General features: G+C 36.8%; 1 protein-coding gene across 9 annotated transcripts in view; it reads right to left on the bottom strand.

Moving 5' to 3' along the window:
• The window catches only part of LOC105483060 (EF-hand calcium binding domain 3), a 575,939-nt gene that overhangs the window by 76,404 nt on the left and 478,910 nt on the right, over positions 1–20,625 (bottom strand). For all 9 annotated transcript variants that reach the window (XR_011615926.1, XM_071083376.1, XM_071083377.1 and 6 more), the window contains 5 exons: positions 16,860–16,964; positions 16,147–16,200; positions 12,910–13,014; positions 1,822–1,875; positions 656–760 (listed from right to left, as the gene is read on the bottom strand). Coding sequence is in view for 8 of the 9 variants with exons in the window: in XM_071083376.1 (XP_070939477.1) it covers positions 656–760; positions 1,822–1,875; positions 12,910–13,014; positions 16,147–16,200; positions 16,860–16,964 (423 nt within the window). In the remaining variant the exon portion in view is untranslated. The remainder of the gene's footprint in view (positions 1–655; positions 761–1,821; positions 1,876–12,909; positions 13,015–16,146; positions 16,201–16,859; positions 16,965–20,625) is intronic.

Here is a 20,625-nt window from a genome sequence, read left to right as displayed (position 1 = left end):
CTGACCTCAGCTGATCTGCTCACCTCGGCCTCCCAAAGTGTTGGGATTGTGGGTGTAAGCCAACACGCCTGGCCAAGAACTGGGTTTCTTATGCCAGAATTTCATTCCTTAGGGGGTGTAATGGTTAATACTGAGTGTCAACTTGATTGGATCGAAGGATGCAAAGTATTAATCCTGGGTGTGTCTGTGAGGGTATTGACAAAGCAGATTAACATTTGAGTCAGTGGGCTGGGAAAGGCAGACCCACCCTTAATCTGGGTGGGCACAAGCGAATCAGCTGCCAGTGTGGCTAGAATATGAAACAGGCAGAAAAATGTGAAAAGACAAGACTGGCGTAGCCTCCCAGCCTACATCTTTCTCCCATGCTGGATGCTTCCTGCCCTTGTACATTGGACTTCAAGTTCTTCAGTTTGGGGACTTGGACTGGCTCTCCTTGCTCCTCAGCTTGCAGACGGCCTATTGTGGGTCCTTGTGATTGTGTGAGTTAATACTCCTTAATAAATTCCTCTCTGTCTCTCTCTCTCTGTCTCTCTCTCTCCCCCACTAGTTCTGTCCCTCTAGAGAACCCTGACTAACACAGCGGGTTTCTCACAGTTCTTGTCCAGGAGCCTACGATACCACAGCTCCATGCCATGATGGTATGCTAAATACTCACCACAGACTGGCAGAGTTTTTAACAGCATCGAGTGTTCTTTTTCTGTTAGCTCGATCCCCATGTTTCTCAGCACATTTTTAAGGTTATCAGCTTCAACCTTTTCTCCTTTGAATAGATGGGAATTGTTTCAGAAGACAATATTAAGAGATTTAATTATTCCTAGTTATAAAAAATATAATCCAGTATAGCACTATTTCTAACTGCACAATGAGGTATAAATACATGAGTTGACTTCACTTACATAGAGTTATTTTGAGGTTCAGTACCTGAAAGCATTCTTTAATCCAAATAAACAGATGACACTTCTGTTCTGGGTACGAGCTGGGATAGCATGGAGTAACAGGGGGGTGGCATAACTGCTCAGTGACTTATGATGCGCTATGGCTTGAATGTTTGTGTCCCTTCCAAAATTCATGTTGAAAGTTAACCCCCAATGCAACAGTATTAACAGGTAGGGCCTTTAGGGGTGGTTAGGTTATAGGGGTTCCTCGCTTGTGAATTGGACTAAGGCCCATATAACAGAGGTCTCATACAACAATCAGCCCCCTTTTCTTTTGCCTGTCTGCCCTTCCCCATGTGAGGGCACAATGTTTAAGGCACCATCTTGAAGCATAAAGCAACCCTCATCAGACCTCAAATGTGCCTTGATCTTGGACTTTTCAGACCCTAGAACTTTGAGAAAGAAATTTCTATTGTTTTTGAATCACCTAGTTTGTGATATTTTGTTATAGCAGCATGAATGGACTAAGACAGATGGTATATAGAATCTATGTAATTCTACCTGCAAGTAATACTTCTGTTTCTGCTTCATGGCCTGAATTATGGGACTAATTGTTCATAGTGATCACATTTCCTTCTGTGAAAACTTCACACTGAGATTCACTGTGTTCACCAATATTTTGGTTCTTTAAACACTAGTGAAATGAACACATTATTGGCCTACACATTAGACAAGTTAATACCTCTTTTCGAGAGTCCCCACACTTTTCCTAAATTTTTAATATTCCAAAATGTTGTCAACAAGTCAAAATTATCAATAAATGGTGAAAAAGCAGAATGAATTTATCAGTGATTTCTGGAGGAGGTAAAATACTGCTTTAAAAGGTAGTTATCTACAAAGCATTAAGATCTCAATTTTATTATGTCTTATATAAATTCCCACTCACCTGTAAAAGCTTTTGCTGCATCCATCAAGACATCCAGGTCAACCTTTTCATTTTCTGTAAGAAAACTCAGAATTTAGATTCAGAGTTGAAGCTACTGAGACTTAAAAAATTATATAAAATTCTTAAATTGAAATTTAGTGAACAGAATTACAGTAATTTTTAATGTATTATTCTAGAATTTTTATTATTTTTTCAATCCAAAGGAGCACATACTAGAAGAAAAAAGATTCAAGCTTTAAGTATATATTCATTCAACTTAATTGAATGCTTGCTTTTATTTTACAAACTGTTAGCTGTTAAAAATATTCAGAGCATTATGGTGAGTGAAGTTTTGTTTGTTTGAAGTTAGCACCATCCTACAGGTCAGTCCTCTCCCTTTCAGATCTAGTTCTCTTGCATTAAGTGCAAGGCTGAGATGTGTTAGAGCAAGTGTTCTCAATGTGTGGGTCATGGACCTCTATATTCACCCAATACCCTTGGCCATTTTCACTGTGTTGACATTTGTACTGATGGTGCAAAAGCAATGTTGGACAAAACTGCTGCGTATTTGCATGAATGAAGGCAGTGACAACTAACTGTACTAGCAGTCACTGCATCCTTCACTGTACATACTTGTAGTAAGATGTCCTTGGCAAAGCAGCAAAAGTTATTAATTTTTATTAGATATTAACCCTTCAGTGCATGAAACACTTTGGCTGCAATCTGAACTATGATGATTTCTTGAGGAAAAGAACTTGTATGATTGTTTGAGTTGCAAGAAAACTAGTTGCTTTTTCATGGGATACCATTTTCACTGGAGAAAAATGACTAATGGATAAAATATAGTTTTTCAGAGTTGGATATCTGCCAGACACCTTCTTGAAAATGAACAAAGTAATTCCATCATTTTAAGAAAAAAACCTAACAACAGATGTTTTAATGGTTAAGTTCAAGCTTTTGAAGAGCAATTTGAATTTTGGAAACCTTATTATCTGTACTATGACTTGATAGTTTCCCAATACTTAAATATTATTTTAATAAGAATGATGGTGATATTAATAAATGTGGTTTTTTAAACAAATCAGCATAACAACCAGCTAACAACACAATGACAGTATCAAATCCACACATATCAGTAATAATCTTGAATGTAAATGGGGTAAATGACCCACTTAAAAGGCACAGAGTGGCAAGATGAATAAAAAAAAGCAAGATCCAATGGTATGCTGTATTCAAGAGACCCATCTCACATGTAATGACACCCATAGGCTCAAAATAAAGGGATGGAGAAAAATCTACCAAGCAAATGGAAATCAGGAAAAAGCAGGGGTTGCAATCCTAATTTCAGACAAAATAGACTTTAAATCAACAAAGATTAAAAAAGACAAAGAAGGACATTACATAATGGTAAAGGGTTCAATTCAACAAGAAGACATAACTATTCTAAATATATATGTACCCAACACAGGACTGTTCAGATTCATAAAGCAAATTCTTAGAGACCTACGAAGAGACTTAGATTCCCATATGATAACAGTGGGAGACTTCAACACTCCACTGACAGTATTTGATCACTGAGGCAGAAAATTACCAAAGATATTCAGGACCTGAACTCAACATTGGACCAAATTGATCTTACAGACCTCTACAGAACTCTCTACCCCAAAACAACAGAATATACATTCTTCTCATTGCCACATGGCACATACTCTAAAATTGACCACATAATTGGACATAAAACAATTTTCAGGAAATAAAAAAGAACAAAAATACCAAACACACTTTCAGACCACAGTGCAATAAAAAGGAGGTCAGAAATAAGAAAATCATTCAAACCATGCAATTGCACGGAAATTAAACAATGCTCCTGAATGACTTTTGCATAAATAATGAAATTGAGGCAGAAATCAATAAGTTCTTTGAAACTAATGAGAACAAAGATACAACATACCAGAATCTCTAGAATACAGCTAAGGCAGTGTTAAAAGGGAAATTCATAGCACTAAACACCCACATCAAAAAGTTAGGATGATCTTAAATTAACAACCTAACATCACAACTGAAAGAATTAGAGAAGCAAGACTAGTAAACCAACCCCAAACCTAGCAGAAGACAAGAAATAACCAAAATCAGAGCTGTACTGAAGGAAATTGAGACTCTGAAAACCATTCAAAAGATCAACGAAGCCAGGAGTTGGTTTTTTGAAAAAATTAAAAAGGCCACTAGCTAGACTAACAAAGAAGAGAAAGAGGATCCAAATAAACACAATAAGAAATGACAAAGGGGGTGTTACCACTGACCCCACAGAAATAAAAATAAGCATCGGAAACTACAAACATGTCTGTGCAAACAAACTAGAAAACCTATTAAGAGATGGATAAATTCCTAGACACATATACCTCCCAAAACTGAACCAGGAAGAAACTGATTCCCTGAACAGACAAATATTGAGCTCTGAAACTGAATCAGTAAATAGCCTACCAACCAAAAAAAGCCCAGGACCAGACAAATTCACAGCTGAATTCTACCAGATGTACAAAGAAGAGCTGGTATAATTCCTACTGAAACTATTCCAAAAAATTAAGGCTGCATCTAGTCATCCATCTTGGAGGAGGAATTAATTCTGACTTTTTTATTATTTTAGGTTAATGGTCCTCAGTCCCCATTAGCCCATCTCCTACTTCTGAGTGTCCTGGCATCCTGCCTATGGCATCTTCCAATTCCTGAAGGTCGCAGAAGACAGGGGCTGTGGCAGTCACCTGGGCCTCCCTGAGTGGAGGGCATGGAGCAGTGAAGAGTGGAGCTAAGCACAGTTTGTGGGTGCAAGGAGACAAAGGCCCTGCCAGATCCCTGAAACCATGTTGTTATTTTAAAATGAATTATTATATAAGTATTATTAAATGTGTTTTTGTTTCTAATATAATATTAATATGTACCCATATGAACAGCATGAAGTCTTAAAAATTTATTGATAGATCGATTGATTGAGTTTTAACAATAGTGTCTCTCTATGTTGCCCAGGCTGGTCTGAAACTCCCAGGCTCAATAAATCCTCCCACCTCAGCCTCCCAAAGTGGGAGGATTACAGACATGAGTCACTGTGCCCAGCCACATAAAGAATTTTTGAGACCAAAAAGTTTGAGAACCCCTAGGTTAGAGAGTACATGCAATAACAGACAATACTCAGTTTGCTTGTTGTTTCCTCATCCAACTTCAGTGCATATTTATCATTTAGCCTAGAAGATCCTGATACCCTATGTTTCCTAGTTCTCTTGTATTTTCCCAAGACTATAAGCTCCTCTGAGGGCAGACACCATATCTCTGCTGCCCTTGTACCCCTAACGATTCTTAGTTTCTAGTAAATACATTACCCAGATATAGTATAAACATTTGCCAAGTAAATACAGCAGTATCATCACAATGCTGACACATTACTGGCATTCAATAAATATTTGTGGAATGAATCAATAAAAGAAAAAAATGTATTCAAAAATCAGGACCTTGATCCTTGAATAATGACGTCCTGCCTTAGTAAAAGATAACCTTTCTAGTCTATGGTGTTCCATGCTGTTATAAACTTGAAGCCAGCGTTTCATGCCAATCAAGATTCTTGGTGGTCTGCATCCTTACTAATGTTAGCTATCAAGCTCAGTTGAAGAAAGAATAGACTTCTTCCCTCCTTCTCTTCAGAGTCTTTTCAACTGAGCCCCAATACTATCACAGTTATGCTGGTTTTTTTTTTTTTTTTTTTTTTTTTTTGATTGGTCTAAGCTGAGAAATTGTGAGTTCCTAAAGTGTGAGAGGGGGAAAAGTCTGCCTCTGAACACACGTCCCCTCTGGGGAACCTGAAAATCCAGATCACAGAGAAAGATTTTACCTTACCTAGAGCTGAAATGGATTTAGGGAGCCAAACAAAATATAAAAATAGAAGAAGCTGCAGGAAGAGCCCTGTAGGCACTTCTGGTCCCCAGTTTGAGCCCAAGGAAGCCATTCCTGGCCTTATTTCATAGACGTTCTTGGGGAAGGCAGCCAGTGGAACTGGGGAGGGGCCACAGGGTGAAGGAAGCTCCTAGTTGAACTTTGTAGTAATTTCAACTGAGCATGAATTTTCCTGAGCAGAATCCAGAGGGGAGCAAATGGGAAGTACAGACAGGAGTGCAGAAACCACAGCTGATGGTGTGGGCAGGTGGGGAAGGGCGAGGTCTGAGACCCCTGCTGGCTTTCTCAGTGGGGAGGCTTATAACCTGGGGCAAGATCTCAGCCCTGTTGCCACTGAGATCTAAAAGTGTGGAAGACATATTTGAGGGAATAATTGAGGAAAACTTCCCTGAACTTGCTAGAGATCCAGACATTCAAATACAAGAAGCTCAAAGAACACCTGGGAAATTTATTACAAAAAGGTCATCACCTAGGCACACAGTTATCAGGTTATCCAAAGTTAGGATGAAGGAAAGAATCTTAAGAGCCAAGAGGCAAAAGCACCAGGTGATCTATAAAGGAAAACCTATCAGATTAACAGCAGATTTCTCGGCAGAAACCTACGAGCTAGGAGGAATTGGGGGCCTATCTTTAGCCTCCTTAAAGTAAACAACTATCAGCTAAGAATTTTGTATCCAGTGAAACTAAGCTCCATAAATAAGGTAAAGATGCAGTCTTTTTCAGACAAACAAATGCTTTGAGAATTCACCACTACCAAGCCAGCACTACAAGAACTGTTAAAAGGAGCTCTAAATCTTGAAACAAATCCTTAAAATACACCAAAATATACATCAAAATAGACCCTCCTTAAAGCATAAATCTCACAGGACCTATAAAACAATGACACAATAAAAACAAACAAACAAACAAACAAACAAAACCACACATGGTATTCAGGCAACAAACAGCATGATGAACAGAATAGTATCTCACATCTCAATACTAATGTTGAATGTAAATGACCTAAATGCTCCACTTAAAAGATACAGAATGGCAGAATGGATAAGAATTCATCAACTAAGTATCTGGGCCTTCAGGAGACTCACTTAACACATAAGGACTCACATAAACTTATGGTAAGGGGTGGAAAAAGATATTCCATGCAAATGGACACCAAAACAGAGCAGGACTAGCTATGCTTGTATCAGACTAAACAAACTTTAAAGCAACAGCAGTTAAAAAAGACAAAGAAGGGCATTATATAGTGATAAAAGGACTTGTCCAGGAAAATATTACAATCCTAAATATATATGCACCTAACACTGGAGTTCCCAAATTTATAAAACAATTACTAATAGACCTAAGAAATGAGACAGACAGCAACACAGTAATAATGGGGGACTTCAATACTCCACTGACAGCACTAGACAGGTCATCAAGACAGAAAGTCAACAAAGAAACAATGGGTTTAAACTATATCCTAGAACAAATGGACTTAACAGATATTTACAGAACTTTCTACCCAACAACTGCAGAATATATATTCTATTCATCAGCATATGGAACATTCTCCAAGTTGAACATATGATAGGCCATAAAACAAGTCTCAACAAATTTAAGAAAATTGAAATAATAGCCAAGTACTCTCTCACACCACAGTGGAATAAAATTGGAAATAAACTCTCAAAGGGGTTTGATGTAAATACATGGAAATTAAATAACTTGTTCCTGAATGATTATTGGGCTAACAATGAAATCAAGATGGAAATTAAAAAATTCTTCGAATTAAATGATAATAGTGATGGGATACAGAAAAGGCAGTGCTAACAGGAAAGTTCATAGCCTTAAATGCCTACATCAAAAAGTCTGAAGGAGCACAAACAGACAATCTAAGGACACACTTCAAGGAACTAGAGAAACAAGAACAAACCAAACCCAAACCCAGCAGAAGAAAAGAAATAACCAAGATCAGAGCAGAACTAAATGAAATCGAAACAAAAAAATACAAAATAATTATGAAACAAAAAGTTGATTCTTTGAAAAGATAAATAAAATCGATAGACATTAGCAAGATTAACCAAGAAAAGAAGAGAGAAGATCCAAATAAGCTCAATTAGAAGCACAATAGGAGATATTACAACTGATACTACAGAAATACAAAAGATCATTCAAGGCTATTATGAACACCTTTATATGAATAAACTAGAAAACCTAGAGGATATGGATAAATTTCTGGAAATACACAACCCTCTTAGATTAAGCCAGAAAGAAACAGAAACTCTAAACAGACCAATAACAAGCAGCAAGATTGAAATGATAATAAAAAATTGCTAACAAAATCAGAGTCCAGGACCAGATGGATTCACAGTTGAATTCTATCAGAAATTCAAAGAAGAATTAGTACGAATCCTATTGACACAATTCCAAAATATAGAGAAAGGGGGACTCCTCCCTAAATCATTCTATGAAGCCAGTATCACCCTAATACAAAAACCAGGAAAAGACATAACCAAAAAAGAAAACAACAGACCAGTATCCTTGATGCAAAAATATTTAATAAAATACTATACTAGCTAACCGAATCCAACAACATATCAAAAAGATAATCCACCATGATCAAGTGAATTTCATACCAGGGATGCAGTGATGGTTTAAAATATGCAAGTCAGTAAATGTGGTACACCACATAAACAGAATTAAAAACAAAAATCACATCCTCATCTCAATAGATGCAGAAAAAGCATTTGACAAAATCCAGCATCCCTTTATGGTTAAAACTCTTAGCAAAATTGGCATACAAGGGACATACCTCAATGCAATAAAAGCCATCTATGACAGACCCACAGCCAACATAATACTAAATGGGGAAAAGTTGAAAGCATTCCCTCTGATAACTGAAACAAGATAAGGATGCCCACTTGCACCACTTCTCTTCAACATAGTACTGGAAGTCCTAGCCAGAGCAATCAGACAAGAGAAAGAAATAAAGGGCATCCAAATCGATAAGGAGGAAGTTAAACTGTTGCTGTTTGCTGATGACATGATTGTCCACCTAGAAAACCCTGAAGACTCCTCCAGAAAGCTCCTAGAACTGATAAAATAATTCAGCAGTTTCTGGATACAAAATTAATGCACATAAATCAGTAACTCTCCTACACACTAACAGCAACCAAGGTGAGAATCAAATCAAGAACTCAACCTCTTTTACAATAGCTGAAAACAACAACAACAACAAAAAAACCCGCTTAGGAATATACCTAACCAAGGAGGTGAAAGAACTCTACAAGGAAAACTACAAAACACTGCTGAAAGAAATCATAGACAACACAAACAAATGGAAACACATCCCATGCTCATGGATGGGTATATTCAATATTGTGAAAATGACCACATTGCCAAAAGCAATCTACAAATTCAACACAATTCCCATCAAAATACCACTATCATTCTTCACAGAACTAGAAAAAACAATTCTAAAATTCATATGGAACCAAAAATGAGTCCACATAGCCAAAGCAAGACTAAGCAAAAATAACAAATCTGGAGGAATCACATTACCTGATTTCAAACTATACTATAAGGCCATAGTCACCAAAACAGCATGGTACTAGTATAAAAATAGGCATGGAACAGGATAGAGAGCCCAGAAAAAAGCCAAATACTTACAGCCAACAGATCTTCAATAAAGCAAACAAAAACATCAAGAGGTCAGGCATGGTGGCTCACGCCTGTAATCCCAGCACTTTGGGAGGCCAAGGCAGGCAGCTCACTTGAGGCCAGGACCCTGGCCAACACAGTGAAACCCCGTATCTACAAACAGAACAAAACGAACGAAAAAAAAAAAAAACACAAAGTGGGGAAAGGACACCCTATTCAACAAATGGTGCTGTGAAAATTGGCAAGCTACACGTGGGAGAATGAAACTGGACCCTTATCTCTCACCTTATTCAAAAATCAACTCAAGATGGATCAAAGACTTAAATCTAAGACCCGAATCCATAAAAATTCTAGAAGATGATATCGGAAAAACTCTTCCAGACATTGGCTTAGGGAAAGATGTTATGGCCAAGAACCCAAAAACAAATGCAATGAAAAGAAAGATAAATAGATGTGACTTAATTAAAAAGCTTCTGCACAGCAAGAGAAATAATCAACAGAGTAAACAGACAGCTCACAGAGTGGGAGAAAATCTTTGCAAACTATGCATCCAACAAAGGACAAACATCCAGAATCTACAAGGAACTCAAATCAGCAAGAAAAAACAATCCCATCAACAAGTGTGTAAAGGACATGTATAGACAATTTTCAAAAGAAGATACACAAACAGCCAACAAATATATGAAAAATGCTCAACATCACTAATGATCAGGGAAATGCAAATCAAAACCCCAAGGTGATACCACCTTATTCCTGCAAGAATGGCCATATTTACATATATGTATATACTACTTTAAGTTCTAGGGTACATGTGGACAACGTGCAGGTTTGTTACATATGTATACATGTGCCATGTTGGTGTGTTGTACCCATTAACTCATCATTTACATTAGGTATATCTCCTAATGCTATCCCTCCCCCATCCCCCAACTGCACAACAGGCCCCGGTGTATGATGTTCCCCTTCCTGTGTCCAAGTGTTCTCATTGTTCAATTCCCACCTATGAGTGAGAATATGCGGTGTTTGGTTTTTTGTCCTTGTGATAATTTGCTGAGAATGATGGTTTCCAGCTTCATCCATGTCCCTACAAAGGACAAGAACTCATCCTTTTTTAAGGCAGCATAGTATTCCATGGTGTATATGTGCCACATTTTCTTAATCCAGTCTATCATGGATGGACATTTGGGTTGGTTCCAAGTCTTTGCTATTGTGAATAGTGCCACAATAAACATACTTGTGTATGTGTCTTTATAGCAGCATGATTTATAATCCTTTGGGTATATACCCAGTAATGGGATGGCTGGGTCAAATGGTATTTCTAGTTCTAGATCCTTGAGGAATCGCCACACTGTCTTCCACAATGGTTGAACTAGTTTACAGTCCCACCAACAGTGTAAAAGTGTTCCTATTTCTCCACATCCTCTCCAGCACCTGTTGTTTCCTGACTTTTTAATGACTGCCATTCTAACTGGCATGAGATGGTATCTCATTGTGGTGTTGATTTGCATTTCTCTGATGGCCAGTGATGATGAGCATTTTTTCATGTATCTGTTGGCTGCATAAATGTCTTCCTTTGAGAAGTGTCTGTTCATATCCTTCACCCACTTTTTGATGTTTTTTTTTTTTTTTTTTTTTTCTTGTAAATTTGTTTGAGTTCTTTGTAGGTTCTGGATATTAGCCCTTTGTCAGATGGGTAGATTGCAAAAATGTTCTCCCATTCTGTAGGTTGCCTGTTCACTCTGATGGTAGTTTCTTTTGCTGTGCAGAAGCTCTTTAGTTTAATTAGATCCCATTTCTCAATTTTGGCTTTTGTTGCCATTGCTTTTGGTGTTTTAGTCATGAAGTCCTTGCCCATGCCTATGTCCTGAATGGTACTGCCTAGGTTTTCTTCTAGGGTTTTTATGGTTTTAGGTCTAACATTTAAGTCTTTAATCCATCTTGAATTAATTTTTGTATAAGGTGTAAAGAAGAGATCCAGTTTCAGCTTTCTACATATGGCTAGCCAGTTTTTTCCCAGCATCATTTATTAAATAGGGAATCCTTTCCCCATTTCTTGTTTTAGTCAGGTTTGTCAAAGATCAGATGGTTGTAGATGTGTGGTATTATTTCTGAGGGCTCTATTCTGTTCCATTAGTCTGTATCTCTGTTTTGGTACTAGTACCAGAATGGCCATAATTTAAAAATCAAAAAATAATAGATGTTGGTGTAGATGTGGTGAAAAGGGAACACTTTTATACTGTTGGTGGGAATGTAAACTAGTATAACCATTATGGAAAACAGTATGGAGATTCCTTAAAGAACTAAAAGTAGATCTACCATTTGATCTAGCAATCCCACTTCTGGGTATCTACCCAGAGGAAAAGAAGTTATTATATGAAAAAGACATATGAACATGCATGTTTATAGCAGCACAATTTGCAATTGCAAAAATATGGAACCACATTAAATGCCCATCAACCAATGAATGGATAAAGACAATGTGGTATATATATACCATGGAATACTACTCTGCCATAAAAAGGATGAAATAATGGCATTTGCAGCAACTTGGATGGAGTTGGAGACCATTATTCTAAGTGAAATAACTCAGGAATGGAAAAATGAACATTGTATGTTCTCATTTATAAGTGGGAGCTAAGTTATAAGGATGCAAAGGCATAAGAATGATATAATGGACTCTGGGGACTCGAGGGGAAGGTTAGAAGTGGAGTGAGGGATAAGGCTACACATTGGGTGCAGTGTACATTGCTCGGGTAATGGGTGCACTAAAATCTCAGAAATTGCCACTAAATAACTTATCCATGTAACCAAATACCACCCATTCCCCCAAAACTATTGAAATAATAAAAAAGTATATATAAAAATAATTCAAAAAAGGAGATTGGTCTATATCTATAAAAGATGGATGTATCTTTTCATCATCTCTTCTTATCCTTTTTATTTTCTCTTACCCTCCCCTCATCTCTTTCTGTTATCTCTTTCTTCCTTATCCTACTCTTTTATTCCATTCTTTATCTCTCAAATATTCCTTTATTCTATCTTTCCATTCTTTTAGTATTCTTGTCCTCATAGAGACACTCTGAGACACTATTTTAACCCTGGTGATGATTCTCATGGTTTGATGTACCTTGTTTAAAGATGAATAACACTAATAATTAGGAAATGCATTTTCAATTGTCTGATACTGAGTGTCCTATAAATACCTCAATTCAACTGTATTTCAAAGATTTTTCTTCATTCTGCTTCCCCTGCTATCCTTCTCCCTGTTTTTAAAAATTGTTTTTTGGCAGTCATATAAGTGATAAACTTCTGGTTTACACTTTGGTAGCTCCCTCCCTTTCACCCACCACATCAAATCAGTCTTCCACACATATGTGTGGTTCCCAGATAAGGCCCTTATCACCTGTACCTTATTAACAGTTTCTTAAATTATTTATCTCTGTCCCCAGTTTTTCTCTCTCCAATATGTCTTACTCTTTGCTTTCACAGTAGACTAGTCATTATCTACAGGATAAAGGTGTCTTAAATGCTCACCAGTCACTGGCAGGTGACTCTTCAGGTCCTTGATTTCTTTTTCTTCGAGTCTGAACCCAGTGTTTTGTAAAACACTCGTTAGGTCATTGACATTAACCTGCCCTCCTTCACAGAAACAAGAAAAAGTAGATAAGGATGTCATAAAATGAAAAATACATACTCTCAACCCCTACTCAGAAATGAAAGCAGAAAAGCTATTTACAGCAAGTCAAGTGGGAGTCAGGAACAGACTATGCTTCCAAAATTAAACTTCTGGGAGAAGTTTATATTGAGGAGGAGAAGTAAAGAGTTTGGCATTTCTGATGAATTAGACAGAGATAACAACCAAATCATGTTATTCTGTCAAAAAGTAAGATTTGAAACTTGCTACAGTAATAATAAATTATCTCCCAAGTGTAATTGTACATAAAGGAGGACTCTAGTCAATGGGGGAAAATTACTGAAAACTATTGGTGTAGTTTTAATCAAATCATTCTGAAATATGGGGATTTAAAAAGAGTCAATATATATTTCAGATAAATTGAATAATTAAATGTAAAAAGTGAAATAATAGAAAAACAAAGAAAACTAAATATATGTGATTCTTCACATACTGGTTAGCTTGTAAAGGACTTAAAAGTCAATCACAGAAGAAATGACTGATAAAATTAAACACATAAACATGAAAAGTGGCCATATATCAAAATACAACATAATGGATAAAAAGTGGATTTGTAGTTGCCTAGGTCTGCAAGAGTTGGCGGGTATAAGTAGTGACTACTAAGGGGTATTCAGTTTCTTTCTGCAGTGCTGAGATATTCTAAAGCTGATTATGGTGATACTGTACAACTCTGTTAGTGTACTAAAACCCACTGAATTATATATTTTAAGTAGGTTAATTGTATGGTATATGAACTATATCTCAATAAAGCTGTTGTAAAAATACAATAAAATAAAATGCAGATGACGAATTGGGAAAATATTTACCATAGATATGACAATGTGCTAATGTTTAATCTATAAAGAGGTCATTTATATTAATAGAAACAATGTTTGGACTCTAATAGTTTAAAAGATATAATGATATAAAACATTTTTTTTCTAAAAAATTTTTTCCTTTTTTATGTATGTTTTTAAAAATTTTTTTTAATTTTTTAATTTTTTTTTTTTGAGACAAAGTCTCGCTTTGTCACCCAAGTTGGAGTGCAGTGGCATGATCTTGGCTCACTGCAACCTCTGCCTCCTGGGTTCAAGCTATTCTCCTGCCTCAGTCTCCTGAATAGCTGGGACTACAAGTGTGTGCCACCATGCCCAGCTAATTTTTGTATTTTTAGTAAAGACAGGGTTTCACCTTGTTGGCCAGGCTGGTCTTGAACTCCTGACCTCGTGATCCATCCGCCATGGCCTCCCAAAGTGCTGGGATTACAGGTGTGAGCCACCACGCCCAGCTTAAATCTTTTTCTTGCCCTGTCTTATGGTCCTGATCAAAATTTTCTATGAGTGATTTTACGTATATAATTTGTTCTCTAAGTAGATTATAAACTCTTTGAAAGTAAGAACTATCGGCCGGGCATGGTGGCTCACACCTGTAATCCCAGCACTTTGGGAGGCTGAGGTGGACGGATCACCTGAGGTTGGGAGTTTAAGACCAGCCTGACCAACATGGAGAAACCCTATCTCTACTAAAAATACAAAATCAGCTGGGTGTGGTGGCACATGCCTGTAATCCCAGCTACTTGGGCGGCTGAGGCAGGAGAATCGCTTGAACATGGGAGGTGGAGGTTGCAGTGAGCTGAGATTGTGCCATTGTATTCCAGCCTGGGCAACAAGAGTGAAACTCCATCTCAAAAATAAATAAATAAATAAATAAATAAATAAATAAATAAAGTAAGAACTATCTTCTGCTTTGTGTAGCCCCTCCCCCACCACACTCCCAACACTATGCCAGTCTGTTTGATGAATGAAAAAATTCTCAAATTAAGCTTTCTTTTCCATTAAAGAGAAAACAACCACTATCCTTGTGAGAATTCCATGATTTAAATATAAAACAATTGATACGGTTTGGCTGTATCCCCACTCAAATCTCATCTTGAATTCCCACGTGTTGTGGGAGGGACCTGGTGGGAGGTTAACTGAATCACGGGGGCAGGTCTTTCTCATGCTCTTGTGATAGTGAATAAGACTCACAAGATCTGATGGTTTTATAATGGGGAGTTTCCCTGAACAAGCTCTCTCTCTTTGCCTGCCACCATCCATGTAAGGTGTGACTTGCTCCTCCTTGCCTTCCACCATGATTGTGAGGCCTCCCCAGCCACATGGAACTGTAAATCCATTACACCTCTTTATTTTCTAAATTGCCCAGTCTCAGATATGTCTTTATCAGCAGCATGAAAATGGACTAATATAAAAATACAAAGCTGATTTAAAAATTGTTTTTATTTTAATATGTTTTTTGAGACAGGGTCTGGCTTTGCCATCCAGGCTCACTGCAGCCTCAAACTCCTGGGCTCAAGTGATCCTCCTGCCTCAGGCTCCTGAGTAGCTGGGACCACAGCTACATATCACCAATATAAAAACATTTTGAACTTTATTGATAACAAAAAAATCAGAACAATAATTAGATTCATTTTTTCATCAAATTAATTCAAGTTTTTCATCCATCAAATGAACAAGAATAAAAAATATAAAAATAAAGTACTGTGGTTAGGGCATGATGGTAATACTATGTATGGAGGTGCAAATTCCTGCTGGAAGAATATATCCAAAGAAAATGACTTTAAAGCTGGATCAAGATTTATGTATGAAGATCAGAGACATATAAGAGAAAAACACTAAGTAAATGTTCAACAAGAGAAAAATGATTAAGTAAATTATAATACAACTAGATGATATAATTATTAAAATGATGTTTACAAAGAAGTTTTAAATAACATGGTGAAATTATTACACTAAAATTTTAGGATTAAATGCAGGACATATAACATTTCTAGTAAGAGTTTAATAATACATATATATGCACAGGAAAAAGATCAGAGATATCTGTAACAGAAAAGGTAACATTACTTGAAATTGTGGGTAATTACATTTTTTTCTGTATGCTACTATATATATTCCAGATTATTCTCAAATACCCAGCATCTAGTAGACACTTGAGTATTTGTTGAATAAAATGCATAATTTTCTGCTTATTTATGTAATCAGAAAAAACCAATTAGAACAATCTTAAATATTATTGTCCTTATCCTTTTCCTCACTTACCTCTGAAGGATTTCACACCATCCAATAATTCTTTCTTAAACACCTTTTTATCAGCTGTAGGATAAAACATGATTAATAATGCTTTCAGAGATTCATAAAAATTAAAATATATACTTACAGGAAGGGAAAATTTAGAAATTTGTTACAATTCAATCTCAATGAAATGAAAGATATTTGCAAAATTCAGTGTAGTGAACCTATCCACTGGATAGAATACAAACTATTGTTAATAGTGCCCTACAATGCTGTACTACACATAGCCTTTCTTTTCTTGCTTTCCCCTCTCTAATTTACCTTCATCTTTTCTTTCTTCACCTTTTCTACCCCTTCTGCTCTTACTTTTTTTTCAGTTTATACCTTAAGTCTTATCTTTTTCCTAGGGCAAAAGAAATTGTCTTATGATAGGACTTCTGACTGAAGAGGTTCATGTTTCCTAAACCAATATAATAATAATAGGATTTTTAGAAATGCTAGGACTGGGCCTTTTAAAAAACATTTTTAATTGACACAACTGTTTCAAATATTAGAATTTCTAACACAAAACCTTAAAACCAACCTCTTTGAAGTTTTCAAGAGGGTAAGGACTTGGAGAATCAGACATGGTCCCTGCGCTCTCAGGTTTTAGATAGTGCCACATAGACAATGATCTTCAGTAAGTGTTGAATGAATATATTTTTAGACATCAGTGAAGCAGAATACATGTAAATGCTTACCAGAAACTGGCAGAGTTTTCAGAAGCTTTTTGTGCTCCTTATTTGTGATCTCTATTCCCATGTTTTCCAGAACATTTTTCACATCCCCAGCATGAATCTTCTCTCCTTTAGAGGAAGGGAAATAGTCATAGGTGAGAATATAAGAATTATGTCATATTTTATATTATGACATTATAATTATGTATTAGTCCATTTTCATGCTGCTGATAGACATACCTAAGACTGGGAAGAAAAAGAGGTTTAATTGGACTTACAGTTCCACCTGGCTGGGGAGGCCTCAGAATCATGGTGGGAGGTGAAAGGCACTTTTTACATGGCGGCGGCAAGAGAAAATGAGGAAGAAGCAAAAGCAGAAACCCCTGATAAACCCATCAGATCTTATGAGACTTATTCACTATCATGAGAATAGCATGGGAAAGACTGACCCCCATGATTCAATTAACTCCCCATGGTTCCCTCCCACAACATTTGGGAATTCTGAGAGACACAATTCAAGTTGAGATTTGGGTGGGGACACAGCCAAACTATATCAAATTATATACAACATTATATGTAATTATAATCAACATATAACAGAAGTAATTATGATTAACATATAACATTATAACTACATATAACATTATATATCATATATATGTACCTGTGTTTGTATATATATAATTATATATAATGTGTGTGTGTGTGTGTATATCTAATCCTCAGCTGCTGGGGGAAGAGTAAAGCACAGTAAAAGCTTGTTTAGCTATTTATTTATTTATTTACTATTTTGAGACAAGGTCTCACTCTGCCATCCTGGCTGGAGTGCAGTGGCACAATCACGGCTCACTGTAGCCTTGACCTCCTAGGCTTAAGCAATCCTCCCGCCCCAGGCCCTTGGAGTAGCTGGGACTACGGCGTGCAACAGCACGCAGGGCTAATTTTTTGTACTTTTTGTAGAGATAGGGTCTCCCTGTGTTACCCAGGCTAGTCTTGAACTCCTGGCCTCAAGTGATCCAAATGGCTTGGCCTCCCAAGGTGCTAGGGTTACAGGTGTGAACCACTGTACCAGGCCTTGTTTAGCTATTTAGAGTCAAGGAGGGGAGTCAGAAATTTTTCTTTTAACCTAAGTAAAATAAAATCTCTTACAATGATAAAACAATATCATATCATAAGTAAAATAGAAATTGTATAATTTTTCAATAATTTGGGAGCTGTTTCATGGTTAATATAATTTGACTACTACAAGAACACCACTACTTTTAATTTTCTTTTTCTTCTTTCTTCTTCTTTTTAGTCCTCCCTATCCCCTTCCCTCTTGTTCTTTTGCCTTAATTATGGGGTAAGTTAAAAATGACAATAAAATCTGACTCCTTGTGATATATTTCACCTTGAGTGAATTTACATTCATATAATTATGTTGTAAACTTGGGAAGTCAGGGATCATATCTTTCTCTCAAAATCTAGCATAATGCCTGGCACATAGCCAATGATCAACTAAATGTAGAATGAGTTAATTAATTGTTTGAATGTCAGCAAAGCAAAATACATTACTGATTGAAACTTCAGAGAGTTCATTCACTTGATCATTACTGAGTGTTTACTATGTGAATAAAACAAAATTTTTGAAGGGGTAAAACTGACATTGAAACTGCTCAATATATAAAACATAATTAGGCCAGGTGTGGTGGCTCATGCGTGTAATCCTAGCACTCTGGGAAGCTGAGGTGGGCAGATCACTTGAGGTCAGGAGTTCGAGACCAGCCTGGCCAACATGGTAAAACCCTGGCTCTATAAAAATACAAAAATTAGCTGGGTGTGGTGGCGTGTGTCTGTAATTCCAGCTACTCAGGAGGCTGAGGCAGGACAGTCACTTAAACCCTGGAGGCAGAGGTTGCAGTGAGCAGAGATCGGGCCACTGCACTCCAGCCTGTGTGATGGAGGGAGACTCTGTCTCAAAAAAAAAATCATAATTAACAAGCAGGACTATGACTTTTTTGGCAAATATTATTGCAACATTTACTAAAATTGATCATGTTTTAAGACAAAAATTTAAATCTCAACAAATTACTTGAAGGCAAAAAGTATATTAGTCATATTCTAATTATAATTTAAAGTCAGCTGGGTGTGGTGGCTCGCACCTGTAATCCCAGCATTTTGGGAGGCTGAGGCGGCTGGATCACGAGGTCAACAGATTGAGACCATCCTGGCCAACATGGTGAAACTCTGTCTGTATTAAAAATACAAAAATTAGCTGGGCGTGGTGGTGTGCTCCTATAGTCCCAGCTACTTGGGAGGCTGAGGCAGGAGAATTGCTTGAACCTGGGAGATGGAGGTTGCAGTGAGCCAAAATCGTTCTGCAGTCCAGCCTGGTGACAGAGTGAGACTCCGTCTCAAAATAATAATAATAATAATAATAATAAAAGTAAAAATAAAAGAAGAAAAAATGTAAAATCAATCACAGAAACAGTTTTAATAAATCCTCTCTACTTGGAAATTGTAAATAAAATACTTTAAATAACTGCTGAGTTAAATAAGTTGAAACTGAGATCATAAACTACTTAGAAATTATGAACACAACTTCTGTTTCCAGCAAAACAATAGAGTAGAACATCCTACTTGCTACAAATATCTAAAATGGATTTAAAAATGACAAAACAATTGTAGATGGATGGCTGAGTTTGTCGGAAAGAAAGAAAAATTTTTGGTTTCAGAAAATAGAGAGGGTTTTAAGAGTCAGGTTGATATGTACTCAATTTTTTTTGTCTTTTTTTTTTTAAATTAACCTTTCCTATGGTGCTGAGATATATACTCAATTTGATGTGAAGATAACCCTAGTGGGTTATCTGACCAGATTTGGCAACAGCTTTGTTTTAAGGCCCAAGCATTCTTGGGCACATGATAGGGACACAGATTTGAAATACTGCATATTTAAAGCCCATTAAAGAGGCTGGGCACGGTGGCTCACATCTGTAATCTCCAGCATGTTGGGAGGCTGAGTCAGGTGGATCACTTGAAGCCAGGAGTTCGAGACCAGCCTGGCCAACACTGTGAAACCCTGTCTGTACTAAAAATACAAAAAAAATTATTTCGGTGTGGTGGCACATGCCTGTAATCCCAGCTACTTGGGTGGCTAAGGCACAAGAATCGCTTGAATTCAGGAGGTGGAGGCTGCAGTGAGCTGAGATCATGCCACTGCACTCCAGCCTGGGTGACACAATGAGACTCTGACTCAAATAAATAAATAAATTAAACCCATTAAAGAGAAAGAAAGGGCATAGATAGAAGCATAAGAATAAGAAATTGAGGAAAAGAACAGGCTAGTGTGCAAAAGATATAAAACAATATCTAGAAATAAATTGTTATTGGCATTTTCAATAAACAGTGTGAGATGGAGTTGTAGAGAGAATTAGTGAACTGGAAGAGAGATTTGAGAAATTCTAAAAATTAGGAGAACAATATAAAAAGTGGAAAATATGGAAAAAAGATAGGAAAGACAGAATAAGAAGGTCCATCATATACATAATGGGAGTTTCTAAAAGTAAAAGAAAAAGAGAGGTAATATTTGAAACATAAAGGCTGAAAATTTTCAAGAATTGATGAAAGGCCTGAACTTTTAGTTTCAGGAATCACAAGTCTTGAGCAGAAAATGAAAATGAAAATGAAAATAAGTGTATACTTGGGGACATTATAATGAAAACTTCAAAGATAGAGATAATCTTAAAAGTTACAAGAGAAAAAGTAGCTATTAATAAATAATTAAGGCTGGGTGTGGTGGCTCACACCTGTA

Source organism: Macaca nemestrina, chromosome 17 (genome assembly GCF_043159975.1).
Source record: "Macaca nemestrina isolate mMacNem1 chromosome 17, mMacNem.hap1, whole genome shotgun sequence".
Classification (NCBI taxonomy): Eukaryota; Metazoa; Chordata; class Mammalia; order Primates; family Cercopithecidae; genus Macaca; species Macaca nemestrina.
The sequence above is the reverse complement of the archived record's forward strand: the minus strand, read 5'-3'. Positions and strand labels throughout refer to the sequence as shown.